This window comes from Hemiscyllium ocellatum, chromosome 7, assembly GCF_020745735.1.
Source record: "Hemiscyllium ocellatum isolate sHemOce1 chromosome 7, sHemOce1.pat.X.cur, whole genome shotgun sequence".
NCBI lineage: Eukaryota > Metazoa > Chordata > Chondrichthyes > Orectolobiformes > Hemiscylliidae > Hemiscyllium > Hemiscyllium ocellatum.
In genome coordinates, this window is record NC_083407.1 from 24302669 (window position 1) to 24319233 (window position 16565).

General features: G+C 41.1%; 1 protein-coding gene across 19 annotated transcripts in view; it reads left to right on the forward strand.

Moving 5' to 3' along the window:
* neb (nebulin) overlaps nucleotides 1–16565 on the forward strand; it is a 299811-nt gene that overhangs the window by 40518 nt on the left and 242728 nt on the right. For all 19 annotated transcript variants that reach the window (XM_060827055.1, XM_060827069.1, XM_060827066.1 and 16 more), the window contains 6 exons: nucleotides 3791–3889; nucleotides 4424–4528; nucleotides 7205–7312; nucleotides 10745–10858; nucleotides 15771–15968; nucleotides 16167–16274. In XM_060827055.1, coding sequence (XP_060683038.1) covers nucleotides 3791–3889; nucleotides 4424–4528; nucleotides 7205–7312; nucleotides 10745–10858; nucleotides 15771–15968; nucleotides 16167–16274 — 732 coding nt within the window. The remainder of the gene's footprint in view (nucleotides 1–3790; nucleotides 3890–4423; nucleotides 4529–7204; nucleotides 7313–10744; nucleotides 10859–15770; nucleotides 15969–16166; nucleotides 16275–16565) is intronic.

The window sequence follows — 16565 nt, forward strand, 5'->3', positions numbered from 1 at the left end:
TATTTGAAGTTTAGACCCAGGCTCTTTGGACTTTGTTTACATGCATTATTCTTTGTATGATATTTCAGTTGTGTTGGTTTTCTTATATCTTTTTGAACATGGAGAAGACTACTGTGCAAAATAAAATGTTAGATGCTTCAAAAATCACTGGTGGAAAGTAGGCTCCCTTATATTGGTTCAAGCAAATGATTTAGTGCAGAAAACATAGAACAGAGAACATAGAACATTACAGCACAGTACTAACCCTTTGGCCTTCAACGTTGTGCCAACCTGTGAAATCAATCTGAAGCCCATCTAGCCTACACTATTCCTTTCTCATCCATATGCCGATCCAATGACCATTTAAATGCCCTTAAAGTTGGTGAGTCTACGACTGTTGCAGGCAGTGTGTTCCATGCCCCAACAACTCTGAGTAAAGAAACTACCTTTGACATCTGTACTAAATCTGTCACCTCTCAATTTAAAGCTTTGTCCTCTTGTGCTAGCAATCGCCATCTGAGAAAAAAGGCTCTCATTGTCCACCCAAGCTAATCCTTTGATTAAATCAATTAATTCACCTCTCACCCTTTTTCTATCTGACGAAAACAGCCTCAAGTCCTTCAGCATTTCCTCATAAGACCTTCCCTCCATATCAGGCAATGCCCTAATAAATTTCCTCTGCACCCTTTTGAAAGCTTCCACATCCTTCCTATAATGCGGTGACCAGAACTGTACGCAATACTCCAAGTGTGGCTGTACCAGAGTTTTGTACAGCTGCAGCATGAATTCATAGATCTGAGACTTGATCCCTCTACCAATAAAAGCTAACACACCATAAACCTTAACAACCCTATCAACCTGGTTGGCAACTTTCAAGGTTCAATGGAGCTGGACACTGATCTCTCTGCTCATCTACACTACCAAGGATCTTACCATTAGCCCAATACTCTGCATTCCCGTTACTCCTTCCAAAATGAATCACCTCACACTTTTCCACATTAGACTCCATTTGTCACCTCTCAGCCCAGGTCTACAGCTTACTTATGTCCCTCTGTAACCTACAATATCCTTCGTCACTATACACAACTCTACCAACCTGAGTGGCATCCGCAAATTTACAAACACATCCTTCGCTGCCCTCACATAAAAATGACAAACAGCAGTGGCCCCAAAACAGATCCTTGCGTTACACCACTAGTAACTGAACTCCAAGATGAATATTTCCCATCAACTACCATCCTCTCTCTTCTTTCAGCTAGCCAATTTCTGATCCAAACTGCTAAATCACCTTCAACCCCATGTCTCCATATGTTGTGCAATAGCCTACAGTGGGGAACCTTATCAATTGCCTTACTGAAATCCATATACACCAAATCAACTGCTTTACCCTCATCCACCTGTTTGATCCCCTTCCCAAAGAACTCAATAAGGTTTGAGGCACAACCTCCCCTTCACAAAAACGTGTTAACTATCCCTAATCAACTTATTCCTTTCTAGACGATTATAAATCGTATCTCTTAACCCTTTCAAACACTTTACCTGTAACTGAAGTAAGGCTCATTGATTTATAATTACCAGTGTTGTCTCTATTCCTCTTCTTGAACAATGGAACAACATTTGCCATCCTCCCTTCTGGCACTATTCCTGTAGACAACGATGACATAAAGATCAAAACCAAAGGCTCGGCAATCTCCTCCCTGGCTTCCCAGAGAATTCTAGGATAAATCCCATCTGGCCCAAGGAACTTACCTATTTTTAAACTTTCCAGAATTGCTAACAACTCCTTTGTGAATCTCAATTCCATATAGTCTAGTAGCCTGTATCTCAGTATTCTTCTTGATGACATTGTCTTTTTCTAGTGTGAATACTGATGAAAAGTATTCATTTACTGCTTCCTCTATCTCCTCTGACTCCATGCACAACTTCCCACTAATATCCTGCTTGGTCCTAATCTTACTCTCTCAATTCTTTTATTCTTGATATACCAATAGAAAGCTTTAGGGTTTTCCTTGATCCTATCCACCAGTAACTTATTATGTCCCCTCCTGGCTTTTCTTAGCTCTCTCTTTAGGTCTTTCCTAGCTAACTTGTAACTCGAAAGTGCCTGAACTGAGCCATGATATCTCATCCTAACATAAGCCTTCTTCTTCCTCTTAACAAGAGTTTCAACTTTCTTAATAAAGCACGGTTCCCGCGCTCGACAACTTCCTCCCTGCCTGACCGGTACACACTTATCAAAGATCTGCAATAGCTGTTCCTTGAACATTTCAATTGTACCCATCCCCTACAGTTTCCTTCCCTATCCTGTGCATCCTAAATCCTGCCTAATTGCATCGTAATTGCCTTTTCCCCCAGCTATAACTCCTGCCCTGTAGTATATACCTATCTCTTTCCATCATTAAAGCAAACATAACCGAATTGTGGTCACTATCACCAAAGTGCTCACCTACCTCCAAATCTAATACCTGGCCAGGTTCATTAACCTGTACCAAATCTAATGTGGCCTCACTCATTGTTGGCCTGTCTACATACTGTGTCAGGAAAACCTTCTGCACACATTGGAAACAAACTACCCAATTAAAGAACTTGAACGTCCTTTCTGCAACCATAATACTGTCCTTGACTAACAGTGCCAAACTACCCCCTCTTTTTCCATTTTCTCTGTTCTTACTGAAACATGTAAATCCCAGACCTTCAATAACCATTCCTGCCCCTGCTCTACCTATGCCTCCAAATGGCCACACCATTGAAATCCCAAGTATCAACCCATGCTGCAAGTTCACCCACCTTATTTCAAATGCTCCTGGCATTGAAGTAGACACGCTTTAAACCAACTTTTTGCTGGCCGATACCTTCTTGCAACCCTGAAACCTTATTTCTGACCTCACTACTCTCAATCGCCTATATACTCCAACTAAAATCCCCCTGCTGAATTAGTTTAAACCCACCCGAAGAGCATTCGTAAATTCATCCCCCAGGATATTGGTCCCCCTCTGATTCAGGTGAAGACCGTCTTATTTGTGGAGGTCCCACCTACCCCAGAAAGAGCCCCAATTGTCCAGGAATACTTTGATTATACAGAACTTACTTTGCAAAATAAATACAATCCCATATTTTAAGTGGAGGTTTTCCTTCCTTTAAAATTATATGTTATGTTTTGCTGATGCTCACAGTTCTACAAAACATGTCTTAGTAAGTCTATTCAACTAAACACAGCTCTTTTTCGTTATCCAAGGGGAACAGCCTCTAATTCTATTATGTGCTATAACAGATCCTTTATGTGGAGAACAGCACCAACTAGTGGCCAGAGTATAGACTGACATGGGAGATAACTTGATCTTCCAATATTCAGAAAAGCTTATTCTTAAAATAAAACAATTAGATTATTTTAGCAATTACAATAAAACATGATGCAATTAAATGTTTGAAACCTAGCTCAATAGGAAAATATATTTGATGTAATGGATAATTTGCTTGATTGGCACATCTCTCCATGTTGAATCTAACCTTATGAGTAGCTTCATTATGAAAACCTAACCCAGCAGAATGTAGCTAAGTTTTCCTTGGCAAAGAATGGTATTACCAAAATTTAATGGGACCATTGGCAAAACTATATAGCTTTGGATCTCCTCATAATTGAGTCCATTGCTTAGTTGAAATAGAGAGATGGCCTCTGCCTAAATCCTCTTTAAAACAAAATAATTTATTGATTGGTATACCAATGTCCATCAATGAATTGGTGCTATCAGTTTGAACGGTATTTGTTCTAAACCATGTACAAACTGTTTTTGTTCCTTTATTTTAATTACAGCAAGTCTATAAGATGCATCCTGATAAAATCAAGTTTACTCAAGTGGCTGATTCTCCAGTGATGTTGCAAGCACAGCTCAATGCTAAACAACTGAGTGACGTGAGTATCTATAAATGCAGCAACTTTCTCACAAGTGTTATTAGTGTTAAATAGTTCTCCTGATTTTGGTCTCATACATTCTTACATATTTGACTTGAAATCTTCTATCAATTCTAAGACCTCTGTGTTTAAGCATTTGCACAATTTTGTGAGTATTGAAATTTATACAGGCTCAAACACTTGCAAGTATATTATTATACTTTCCACTTCATTACTACAATTAGTGATCTGAAGTAAAAATATCATCCACAATTTTTTGTTTTAATTAAGAAGGGAAGGTTTACATTAATCAAGTTTCTTCCAAATATGTGTTGCATGTGGGAAGTATTCAGTATGAACCATCTGTTACCAGTAACTCATAAAGTCAACATTATAGGTTATGTTGTCCAGCCACATACAAGTTTATATTTGCAGTCAATGCTTTTCAAATATTATGTGCTGTGGTCCAGTGCTGCATGAAGTATTTTAGCATGTTCCACATTATTGGCTCAATCATGTTTATCATCCTAAATTTCATTTTGTTATTTTCCACAGCTAAATTACAAAGCAGACTATGAGAAGAAGAAGTTCAAATGCACTATGCCTCCTGACAACCCCTTTTTCATCCAGTCAAGGGTGAATGCATACAACCTGAGTGATGTAAGTACTTTCAGGGCTTCAGATATTTCCTTTTATTCCAGTTTTCATTCTCATTCTATTGTAAATGGAGATTTCTGACTATGGGTGGATCTTGGTTTGCAATATGTCAGAAATACAATTGTTTTTGTAAAATCCCTCTTTAAAATAATTAAAATTATTATCGTAGTTAAAGCTTGGAGGTGTGGGATGGTTGGAAGATTGCAGGATGAGAAGAAAGTTGTTGATCAGGTCCCATTTTGAACTGGACACAATTATTCATTGACCTACTCTTGGGGAATCATTAATACCTGGATCACTTCAATGGGATGAAAATTGGGGAATTTTGGTAATGGTGGGCAATTTGAATCAGCTTATTCCTTCTGGGGATGCATATGCAAATCCCATTCCTTGTCCATCCCATTTCAGGAAACACAGGAGACAGCCTGAGTAACCTGGGAAAGGAGAGAGTGATAGCAAGCTTGGTTGACACTTTGTGACCAACTCCAGATAAGACGTGTGGTCAAGAACCAAAATAGAAAGACAGATGGAAAGCAAGTGGATATGGTCCCATACATTGGAAAGTTAACTGGGGATGTTTACTGAGAAGGCCTATTGCAAAAATCACAGTAGCTATATCAAATCACAAGATGGGTGTTTCAGAATATGGCTTCGGTTTCACCATCATGCTACACACCCACCATTAGCAGATTTTATGCTCTCCCATCAGCAGATTTGAAAGTGGGGAGATAGGTAACATATATGTTTGCTGTTTATGTGAGTTGAGCCCCTTAAGTTGCTATTAAATGGCCTCACCCCAGCATGCAAGTATTTCCCCAAATTGTGGAGGGCCAATACAGGAAAGCCTACTGACATTTTAACTGTATGTTAGAGGATTATAATGGGACCCAGGAAAATCCAGCCCTCTGTCTATAAGGTGTCTTTGAATCAATCTCATGCTTTGCTGTGGAATCTCCTGCTTTTAGTTGAATTCAAAATTATTTGACTAGAGGCTTGCTTTGTTGTCAAGGGGGAGTGATGAACTCATTCTAATTTTACATTGGCTTTAACACACACAGACTTGCAACCCAGCAATTTAGAATAGTTTCCAATGGCCTGTAAGTGATGTTTGACTTATAAACATGGTGACTGTGATCAAATTTATTGCTTTTTAAACATTGATATTACATTTGCATGGTACACATACCTTTTCTGATTTGTCTACTGCAAATTGTTCCCTGTCCTCATCTGAAGGATTTCGTTAGTTTTTTTTAATCCCTTTAACTCACTAAGTAGATCAATGACACTGATTTCAATCTGTCCAGGATACAGTATATCCTACTAAAATTCAACTTATTCTTGATTTTTGCTGAGTAATTGTAGTAAAGTATTAATTTAATATTTTATCAGTTGAACCTTCAGTTCCTATGTCCCTTTCAAAATGGAATTGTAACTCCACCTCTAAAAATTCTTACTCTGTGAATGTTTCAGTGTCAGATTTAACATTCAGCACTCTGCTGACCTCTGGAGCCCTTTAGACACATATAATGTCCTACTTCGCCTATTATGGCTTAACTCAGACACCTTGAGTTCATCTATTCCTTTTTCTTGTACTCTTTGTATGACTTTGTTGTAATATTGGTTTTTAATTCCCCTTAAACTTTATATTTATTTTACTTCCATATTTGGTCTTATAGAGTTTAAAATATGTTCTATGTTTTCTTAATCAAGAAATCTTGCAGGAAAATTCCACAATTAAATTATTTGAATTAATCTTCTGTGCTTTGAAATTTTCCATTGTAAAATCATATATTTTTTGGTTTGATGACCATACTCTTGACTTTTATTGAGTTGTCATTAATGGTACCCAAAATTTCCCCTGTTGACATTTTTCATCACTATGTGTTGGGACACATTTAGCTTCCACGCAAACTGAGAGTTCAAAAATGTGCATGTGAAGAATTTCAAGTACCACCTTGAGTCTTGCTACTCAGGGTAGATCACACACTGTAAAGCTACAGATTGACATTTAAATTTTGAAATCATTAACAATTGTTGAGCATTTAGGGCTAGGTTTTTTTAAAATTTAGTGTCAAAACTCTGATGTTTGAATCATGTCTGGTTCTGATATTGCATTCAGAAAGAAATAATTACCTGACACAATTTGGGAAGGAACAACCAGTTAGTGAATAGACAGTGAACTTGCCTTCCAATTAAAGAGGCTCCAGTGATACTTAGCAGCTACACAGTCCCTAGTGGGAGCTGCTGATGTAGGTCAGAGGAAAAGAAAGGGCACCCTGAACTTGAGGCATTCTTTGGGCACTTTTGAGGTAAAAATATAAGCAGATGAGAAAAGGTCAGAGTTGGCAGGTCATCCTCAGAAGGGGGAGGGCTTGCGTTGGGTGGACTGAGGCCTCAGCTGTGGACATCAAACACAGTATGGTGACTGAGGTGAGATCTAGCCCTGGGATTGTCCTAATATGCCCAATAATGGCCTCAATTAGCTACACATCAGTTGTAGGATGAGTAGATCCTGTGCCCTCTACCTGACCCTTTTGGAAAATGGTTTGGGATTGGAAAAATGCTGACAAAGTGGTAGCTAAGGGATGGGAAATCCCGGTCATCCCCAATTCAAGATCTGCCCCCAACACATTTTGTAAGATTGGCTATTACATTTATTATTTGTTTCTTTCTTGCTAGAATTGTTACAACTATGACTGGAACAGAGAAAAAGCCAAACATTGCAACATCAGAGAGGATTCAATCCCTGTTGTTGCAGCAAAGGCACATGCAGAGATTGCAAGTGATGTAAGTAATCCGGGTGATGTTTAACCTCAATATTTGGAGCCCAAGTGGAAAATTCTTTGAAAAAGCAATCAACAAAGAGGTGCTGTCACAGGGCACCATGCCGACCACAAGAAGTTGAGGTTAATAGGTTAGATGCATTTTAGGACTAGCGAGATAGACAGGGGAGATGGGAATGAAGGGCCATACTGGTGGGGTTAAGTGAAGTAGAGGTGGAAGATTTGGTTCAAATCTATGGGATGAATGCTTTCTCTGTTTACTGGCTCTAAGCGGCAAATCAGATTCTTGTAAGTTTGATTTGTAAAACTATGTGTTTGTAATAATTGGGGATTTTAATGTTCCACACATTGACTGACTGGGACTGCCATAATATTAAAGGTTTGGATGGTGAGAAATTTGTTAAATGTATTCAAGAAAATTACTTTATCAACATATAAATATTCCTACCAGTGAAGGAACAAAACTTGATCTTCTCTTGGGAAGTAAGACAGGGCAAATAATTGAAGTGTTAGTGGTCATAATTCTATTAGTTTTAAAACACTTATGGAAAAGGATAAGCTTTCGATAAAAGTCAAAGTTCTTAATTGGTGCAAGGCAAATTTTAATAGTATGAGGCAAGAACTATCAAAAGTTGATTTGAAGTAGACTGTTCACAGTTAAGTTAAAGGAACGACAGAAAACAGGGAGGCTTTCAAAAGTGAGATAATGAGAGTTCAGATGTATTTGTTCCTGTTAGAGTGAAAGGTAAGGCTGGTAAGATTAGGGAATAATGGATGAATAAAGATATTGAGGTTCTAGTCAAGGATAAAAAAGAATCATATGTTAGATATAGACAGCTGCGATCAAATGAATCTCATAAAGAGTATAAAAGACATAGGGTTATTCTTAAGAGGGAATTCAGAAAGGCAAAGAGGGATATGAGAAAGCCTTGCTAGATAAGGTTAAGCATAATCCAAAGAGCAAAAAAGCAACTGGAGAGAGAGTGGAACCTCTTAAAGATCAACGAGGTTGTCATTGTGTTGAACTTCAACACGTGAGAAAGATATTAAATGAATATTTTTGGTCAGCTTTTACTGTAGAAAGAAATGGAGGCTAGAGAACTCAGAAATAAATATTGATGTTTTGAAAACTGTTCACATTATAGAAGAGAATTGCTGGAATTTTTAGAAAACATAAAGGTGGATAAATCTCTGAGATTATGACCTAGTGTATCCCAGGATGTTGTGAGAAGTTTGGGAGGAAATTGTGGTGTCTCAAGAGAAGTATTTGTGTTATCTACAACCACAAGTGAGGACTGGAAGGTAGCTAATGTTGTGCCTTTATTTAAGAAATTTTGTAAGGAGAAGCCTTGGAACTATAAACCTGTGAGACTGACATCATTGGTGAAGAAGTTGGTGGAAGTGATTCTGAAAGATCGAAATCACATGCATTTGGAGAGGCAAGGACTGATTAGGGATAGGCAGATGGTTTTATTTGAGGGAAATCATGTCTCACAAACTTGATTGTGTTTTTTGAGAAAGTGACCAAAAACTTGAGGACAGAGCGATAGATGTTGCTTAGTTGGACTTTACTAAAGCCTTTTATGAGGTTCAGCATGGTAGAATAATTGGTAAAGTTAGATCACATGGAATTGAGGGTGAGTTTACCAATTGGATACAAAATTGGCTTGATGGTAGGAGATAGAGGGTGGTGGAGCAGGGTTTTTTTTTTGGACTGTAGGCCTGTAGCCTGGGGAGTTCCACAGGGATTGGCACTGGGTACTTTTTTCTATTTGTCATTTATATAAATGATTTTGGTGAGAATATAGATGGCATCATTAGTAAGCTTGAAGATGAGACCAAAATTGGTGGCATAGTGGGCAGTGAAGAAGATTATCTAAGATTGCCAAAGAGATGTTGATAAATTAGGTTAGTGGACTGAGGTGCAGCAAATGAAGTTTAATTTGGATAAATGTGAGGTATTGCATTTAAAACAAACCAGGCTTATACAGTTAATGGTGGGAACCTGGATAGTGTTGTAGAACAGAAAGACCTAGGGGTCCAGATAAATTTCAAAATATTATGTATGTCATAGGCAGAGAGGATGGTTGAGAAGGCATTTAGTATGCTTGCTTTCATTGCTCATACCTTTGAGTAAAGAACGTAGAACATAGAACAGTACAGCACAGTATAGGCCCTTCGGTCCTTGATGTTATGCCAGTGTTCTATCTTACTCTAAGATCAGACTAACCTACATACCCTTCAGTGTACTGACTTCCATGTGTCATAGGAATTGGGATGTCATGTTGAAATTTTATGGGATGTTAGTGAGGCCTCTTCTGGATTGCTGTATGCAATTCTGAGTGTCCTTAATAGGAAGAATATAATTAAAATGGAGAGGGTTCAGAAAAGATTTACCGGGAAGTTGTTGGGAATGGAGGGTTTGAGTCATAAAAATACTTTGGAACTTTTTTCACTGGAGTGTAGGAGGTTGAGGCATGACTTTGTAGAGGTTTATAAAATCATGAGGGGCATAGATAAGATGAATTGAAATTATTTTCCTGAAGATGGGGTAAGTTCAAACCTAGGGATTTTTTTAAGGTGAGAGGAGAAAGATTTAAAAGAGGGGCTACTTGTTTACACAGAATGGTTAGTGTGTGAAATGAACTGTCGGAGGAAGTAATGAATGTAGGCACAGTTACAACATTTAAAAGACATTTGGATAAGTACATGAATGGACCAAATGCAGGCAGAAAAGACTAGTTTAGGACTAGGGACATGGTTGTGTGGACTAGTTGGACCGAAGGGTCTGTTTCCATGCAGTATGACTCTATGACTCTGCTAGTTTTGCATTAGGTCATTTTTCATGGATGTAGGTTTGTTCGCTGAGCTGGGAGGTTCATTTCCAAACATTTTGTCACCCTACTAGGTAACATCTTCAGTGGGCCTCAGGCAAAGCAGTGTATGTGATTCCTGCTTTCAATTTATATGTTTGGGTTTCTTTGGATTGGTGATGTTATTTCCTGGTTGGTAGTTAACCATAGGAAATAACATCACCAACCCAAAGAAACCCAAACATATAAATACAAAGCAGGAATCATCTACGCTGCTTCGCATGAGGCCCACTGAAGATGTTACCTAGTAGGATGGCGAAACATCTGGAAATGAACCTCCCGGCTCAGCAAGTAAACCTACATCCAGAACCTCAACCTGAGCTGCAAATCCTCTCAAAACTCATCATATTTCATGAATACAACCATTATGTGGGAAATGTACTTTGTTTTGTGTTAAACTGTAAAATGTCTTTCCAGAATACTCTAATAATCTTGAAACTGATAATGGCCATTAAAATGGAATTAATGTTTGATTTCTTTTTATCTCATCTTCTCACTTGATACTCTTAAATAAGGTATTGAAATGAAATTCTCACCTTATTAACTCTGTGTCTACCTTTCAGGTCAAATATAAACAAAGCTATGAAAAGGCTCGTGGGAAGCACATCGGGGCTCGCTCAATAGAGGATGATCCGAAGATCTTACACTCTGTGCATGTGGCAAAGATGCAGAGTGAGGTGAGCAAAAGATCTGACTGGAAGATTCAAATGTGGACTTTAAACAAAAAAATAGCATGAGAAGCAAAACATTAAAACAAACAAAATAGTGCACTATTCGACCACTTGGGCAATCAAACCTGTTCTGCCATTCAGTAAGATCATAGTTGGTCTGCCTTTGAGAGAAAGGCACAACCCTTTGAGAGAAATTTAAATTTCTAACATTTCCATCTCAAATGAACAACTCTTAAGTTTAGTACAGTGCCACTTAGTTCTGGATTCACTGCTGCCTCACAGCGCCTGTAGACCCGGGTTCAATTCCCGACTCAGGCGACTGACTGTGTGGAGTTTGCACGTTCTCCCTGTGTCTGCGTGGGTTTCCTCCGGGTGCTCCGGTTTCCTCCCACAGTCACAAAGATGTGCGGGTCAGGTGAATTGGCCAAGCTAAATTGCCCATAGTGTTAGGTAAGGGGTAAATGTAGGGGTATGGGTGGGTTGCGCTTCGGCGGGTCGGTGTGGACTTGTTGGGCCGAAGGGCCTGTTTCCACACTGTAAGTCTAATCTAATCTAAAGAGAAAACATTCTTTCCGCATCTATTTTGTCAGAACCATTCACTATCGTGTATTTTTTCCATTAAGACACTCCTTACTCTTAGAGTCATAGAGTTGTACAGCACAGAAACAGACCCTTTGGTTCAACACGTCAACCAGATATCTTAAATTAATCTAGTCCCATTTGCCAGCACTTGGCCCATATACCTTTAAATCCTTCCTATTTATATACCCATCCAGATGCCTCTTAAATGTTGTAATTATACCAGCTTCCACCATCTCCTCTGGCAGCTAAATTCATACATGTACCACCCTTTGCGTGAAAAAGTTACCCCTTAAGTCACTTTTAAATCTATCACCTCTCCCCTTAAACCTATGCCCTCTAGTTTTGGACTCCTTCACCCTGAGAACACGACCTTTACTTATCTATGCCCATCATGATTTTATAAAACTCTATAAGGTCACCCCTCAGCCTCTGACACTCCAGGAAAAACAGCCCCAGCCTATTCAGCCTCTCTCTATAGCTTAAACCTTCCAACCCTGGCAACATCCTTGGAAATCTTTTCTGAACTCTTTCAAGCTTCATAATTCCAGTGGAAACAAGCCCATCCTGTCTAACTTAACCTTTTGAGACATGTTGAAGGGTATTCCAGAAGAAGGGAAAGTTTGAGGAGATGATAGCTTTCAAGGACACTGGGGTCAATGTGACATGCAAATAAAGGCTGATGGATTAATTATCCATGGTCCTTTTGCTGGCCTCCTTAGCCAAGCACAAAACTCACTGCACACAGGGTGTGCTTAAATGCTTTTGCAAGCATTTGCACGTGGATACAGTTCTGTTGTTGACTTACAACACAAAGCCTAGATTAGATTAGATTAGATTACTTAGTGTGGAAACAGGCCCTTCGGCCCAACAAGTCCACACCGACCCGCCACCCACCCATACCCCTACATTTACCCCTTACCTAACACTACGGTATTGGCATGGCCACTATTACCTACACTATTGGCATGGCCAATTCACCTGACCTGCACATCTTTGTGACTGTGGGAGGAAACCGGAGCACCCGGAGGAAACCCACACAGAAACGGGGAGAACGTGCAAACTCCACACAGTCAGTTGCCTGAGTCAGGAATTGAACCCGGGTCTCAGGCGCTGTGAGGCAGCGGTGCTAACCACTGTGCCACCGTGCCTACTGACACTTTACAGGCATGCCTTAACCAGAACTGCAAAGTTGAGAATGTCACATTATTCAAAACAGATTAATATCAAAAGAGTTATCCCTCTGGACAGTAAACTTAATACCAACATTTTTATTTCAGGTTGTAGTTGAATCACCCCCAAATCTCCTCAATTCCCAGACCGGTTTGTCTATTTTCCTGTAACTCTGATTTCTATTTTGACAGGTTGAGGTCAGGGTCTGATAGCTTGGCACCAAAAGATGGTGCAAATGCATTTGGGTTTAACATTTCAAAAGCCAAGTTCAGTTGCTGATATAATCAATCAGAAAAATGTGTTGCTGGAAAAGCACAGCAGGTCAGGCAGCATCCAAGGAGCAGGAGAATTGACGTTTCGGGCATAAGTCTTTCTTCAGGAATGAGGAAGGTGTGTCTAGCAGGCTAAGATAAAAGGTAGGGAGGAGGGGCTTGGGGGAGGGGCGTTGGGAATGGGAAGGAGGTTAAGGTGAGGGTGATAGGCCGGAGAGGGGGTGGGGGCGGAGAGGTCGGGAAGAAGATTGCAGGTCAAGAAGGCGGTGCTGAGTCCGAGGGATGGGACTGAGATAAGGTGGGGGGAGGGGAAATGAGGAAGCTGGAGAAATCTGCATTCATCCCTTGTGGTTGGAGGGGTCCTAGCCGGAAGATGTGGTGCTCTTCCTCCAGGCATCATGTTGCCATGGTCTGGTGATGGAGGAGGCCAAGGACCTGCATGTCCTTGGTGGAGTGGGAGGGGGAATTAGTGTTCAGCCAGGGGGCGGTTTGGTTGGTTGGTGCGGGTGTCCCAGAGGTGTTCTCTGAAACATTCTGCAAGTAGGTGGCCTGTCTCTCCAATGTAGGGGAGGCCACATCGGGTGAAGCGAATGCAGTAAATGATGTGTGTGGAGGTGCAGGTGAATTTGTGATGGATATGGAAGGATCCCTTGGGGCCTTGGAGGGAAGTGAGGGGGGGAGAGGAGGTGTAATCTGGGTAGCTGTGGGAGTCGGTCGGTTTATAGTTTACTATAAACCGATCAACTCCCACAGCTAGCTAGATTACACCTCCTCCCACCCTGACCCCTGTAAAAATGCCATCCCATATTCCCAATTCCTTCACCTGTGCTGCATCTGCTCCCAGGAGGACCAATTCCAATACCGAACAACCCAGATGGCCTCCTTCTTCAAAGACCACAATTTCCCCTCAGATGTGGTTAACGATGCTCTCCACCACATCTCCTCCACTCCCTGCTCCTCCACCCTTGAACCCCCCCCCCCCCCCTCCAATCACCACCAGGACAGAATCCCACTGGTCCTCACCTACCACTTCACCAAACTCCAGATACATCGTACCATCCTTCGTCATTTCTGCCACCTCCAAATAGACCCCACCACCAAGGATATATTTCCCTTCCCTCCCCAATCAGCGTTCCAGAAAGACCACTCCCTCTGCGACTCCCTTGTCAGGTCCACACCCCCCACCAACCCAACCTCCACTCCCGGCACCTTCCCTGGCCCAACCTCCACTCCCGGCAAGAAATGCAAAACTTGTGTCCACACCCCCCCTCCTTACTTCCCTCCAAGGCCCCAAGGGATCCTTCCATATCTGTCACAAATTCACCTGCACCTCCACACACATCATTTACTGCATTCGCTTCACCCGATGTGGCCTCCCCTACATTGGAGAGACAGGCCACCTACTTGCAGAATGTTTCAGAGAACACCTCTGGGACACCCGCACCAACCAACCCAACCGTCCCGTGGCTGAACACTTCAACTCCCCCTCTCACTCCGCCAAGGACATGCAGGTCCTTGGCCTCCTCCATCGCCAGACCATGGCAACACGATGCCTGGAGGAACCCTCCAACCACAAGGGATGAATGCAGATTTCTCCAGCTTCCTTATTTCCCCTTCCCCCTCCTTATCTCAGTCCCAACCCTCGGACACAGCACCGCCTTCTTGACCTGAAATCTTCTTCCCGACTTCTCCGCCCCCACCCCCTCTCTGGCCTATCACCCTCACCTTAACCTCCTTCCACCTATCGCATTCCCAACGCCCTTCCCCCAAGCCCCTCCTCCCTACCTATTATCTTAGTCTGATAGGCACACCTTCCTCATTCCCGAAGAAGGGCTTATGCCCGAAATGTCGATTCTCCTGCTCCTTGGATGCTGCCTGACCTGCTGCACTTTTCCAGCAACACATTTTTCAGCTCTGATCTCCAGCATCTGCATTCCTCACTTTCTCATAATCAATCAGAAGTAAATGGCATGTCAGAGGCTGAGGGATGACCTTATAGAGGCTTCTAAAATCAATAGGGGCATGCTTGGGAGAAATAGACAAGGTCCTTTCCCTGGGGTGGGTGAGTTCAGAGCTAGAGGGCATAGGTTTAGGGTGAGAGGGGAAAGCTATTAAAGGGACCTAAGGGGCAACCTTTTCATACAGAGGGTGGTGCATGTATAGAATGAGCTGCCAGAGAACTGGTAGAAGCTGGTACAATTGCAGCATTTAAAAGGCATCTGTTTGGATATATGAATAGGAATGCCATTCAGGGGTATGGGCCATGTGCTGGCAAGTGGGATTAGATTAGGTTAGGACATCTGTTCGGCATGGACGAATTGATTCGAAGGGTTTATTTCCGTACTTTATATCTCTGACTCTCTGACTCTAAGTAACGCTCATTACCTTTCAGTGATCAATTGGGCCTCCTTTTGAAAGCTGTCTGGACCGTATTTATATGTTCACTGAGTCCCAAGTAGCAAGACAGAAATCATCGCTTCAACAAGCAGCTAATACAGTTTTATTTAAAAGTCACAATGTATTAGTTCTTGTAAAATTCACATGACAGTTAAATTGACAATTCATGATTTGAACTGAGATGGGTTCTGCTCCTATCAAGAAAGTTGCATGGCTGCTTTCAAATCAGCTTTAGCAGAATAGACAGCATCAGAAAGATTTGACAGTCTTACTTTTGTATTGTATATTTAATACACTCAAATCTTAATTGTGGCTGAAGACAGCAAGCTGAACTCCCCTCAAGACCTTTCATAAGGTGCTGCATTATTGTCAGATCTTATCCCCATCTCTCTCAACTCCCTGTTTTGGTCAAGTGCAATTTGCCAATTCTGTCATGATTTGAGAATGTGTGGCGATCTGAAAAGCACAAAATTTACCTGTTTATTCTCTCATTTCAGCGTGCTTATAAAAAGGACTATGAAGACACAAAGACTAAGTATCATACTCCACTTGATATGATCAATGTCTCCCAGGCCAAAAAGGCTCAGGAAATTGCCAGCAACTCATTCTATAAGCAACCAATAAGTCATTACTGTATGCCTCCTGACAGTTTGCCTCTGAATTTGGCTAAGAAATCCTACAGTTTGCAGAGCGATGTAAGTATTTGGTTTAGTTGTTTAATTTAATTCACTTTGTTATTATTTGGGCTCAAGCTGTTTTTTCCCTATATTATTGGACTCACAGGTTCAAATTAGGGATCCAAAGCCCTACTGGGACTTGAATAGCAGTGTATTGATTATTGATAAGATTGATTATTAGTAAGTAATGTTCCTCTCTGTGTATTTGCTTAACAGAACGAGTATAAAGCTGATTATAATAACTGGCAAAAAGGCATCGGTTGGGTTCCTTTTGGCTCCTTGGATGTTGAAAAGGCTAAGAGAGCTATGGATATCCTCAATGAGGTAGGTCTCAATACTGGAGTATCTTTGTATTTGACTGTTCTAAAGCAGCAATTGAACACATTACATGAGCACAACGGTCATTCAGTAGAACTGCGAAAGGAAGAAACTCTCTCACTGTGGTGTAATAATGTATGTTGAGCTTAATAATACAAACGCTGCAAATGTGTTGCTGGTCAAAGCACAGCAGGCCAGGCAGCATCTCAGGAATAGAGAATTCGACGTTTCGAGCATAAGCCCTTCATCAGGAATAAGAGAGAGAGAGCCAAGCAGGCTAAGATAAAAGGTAGGGAG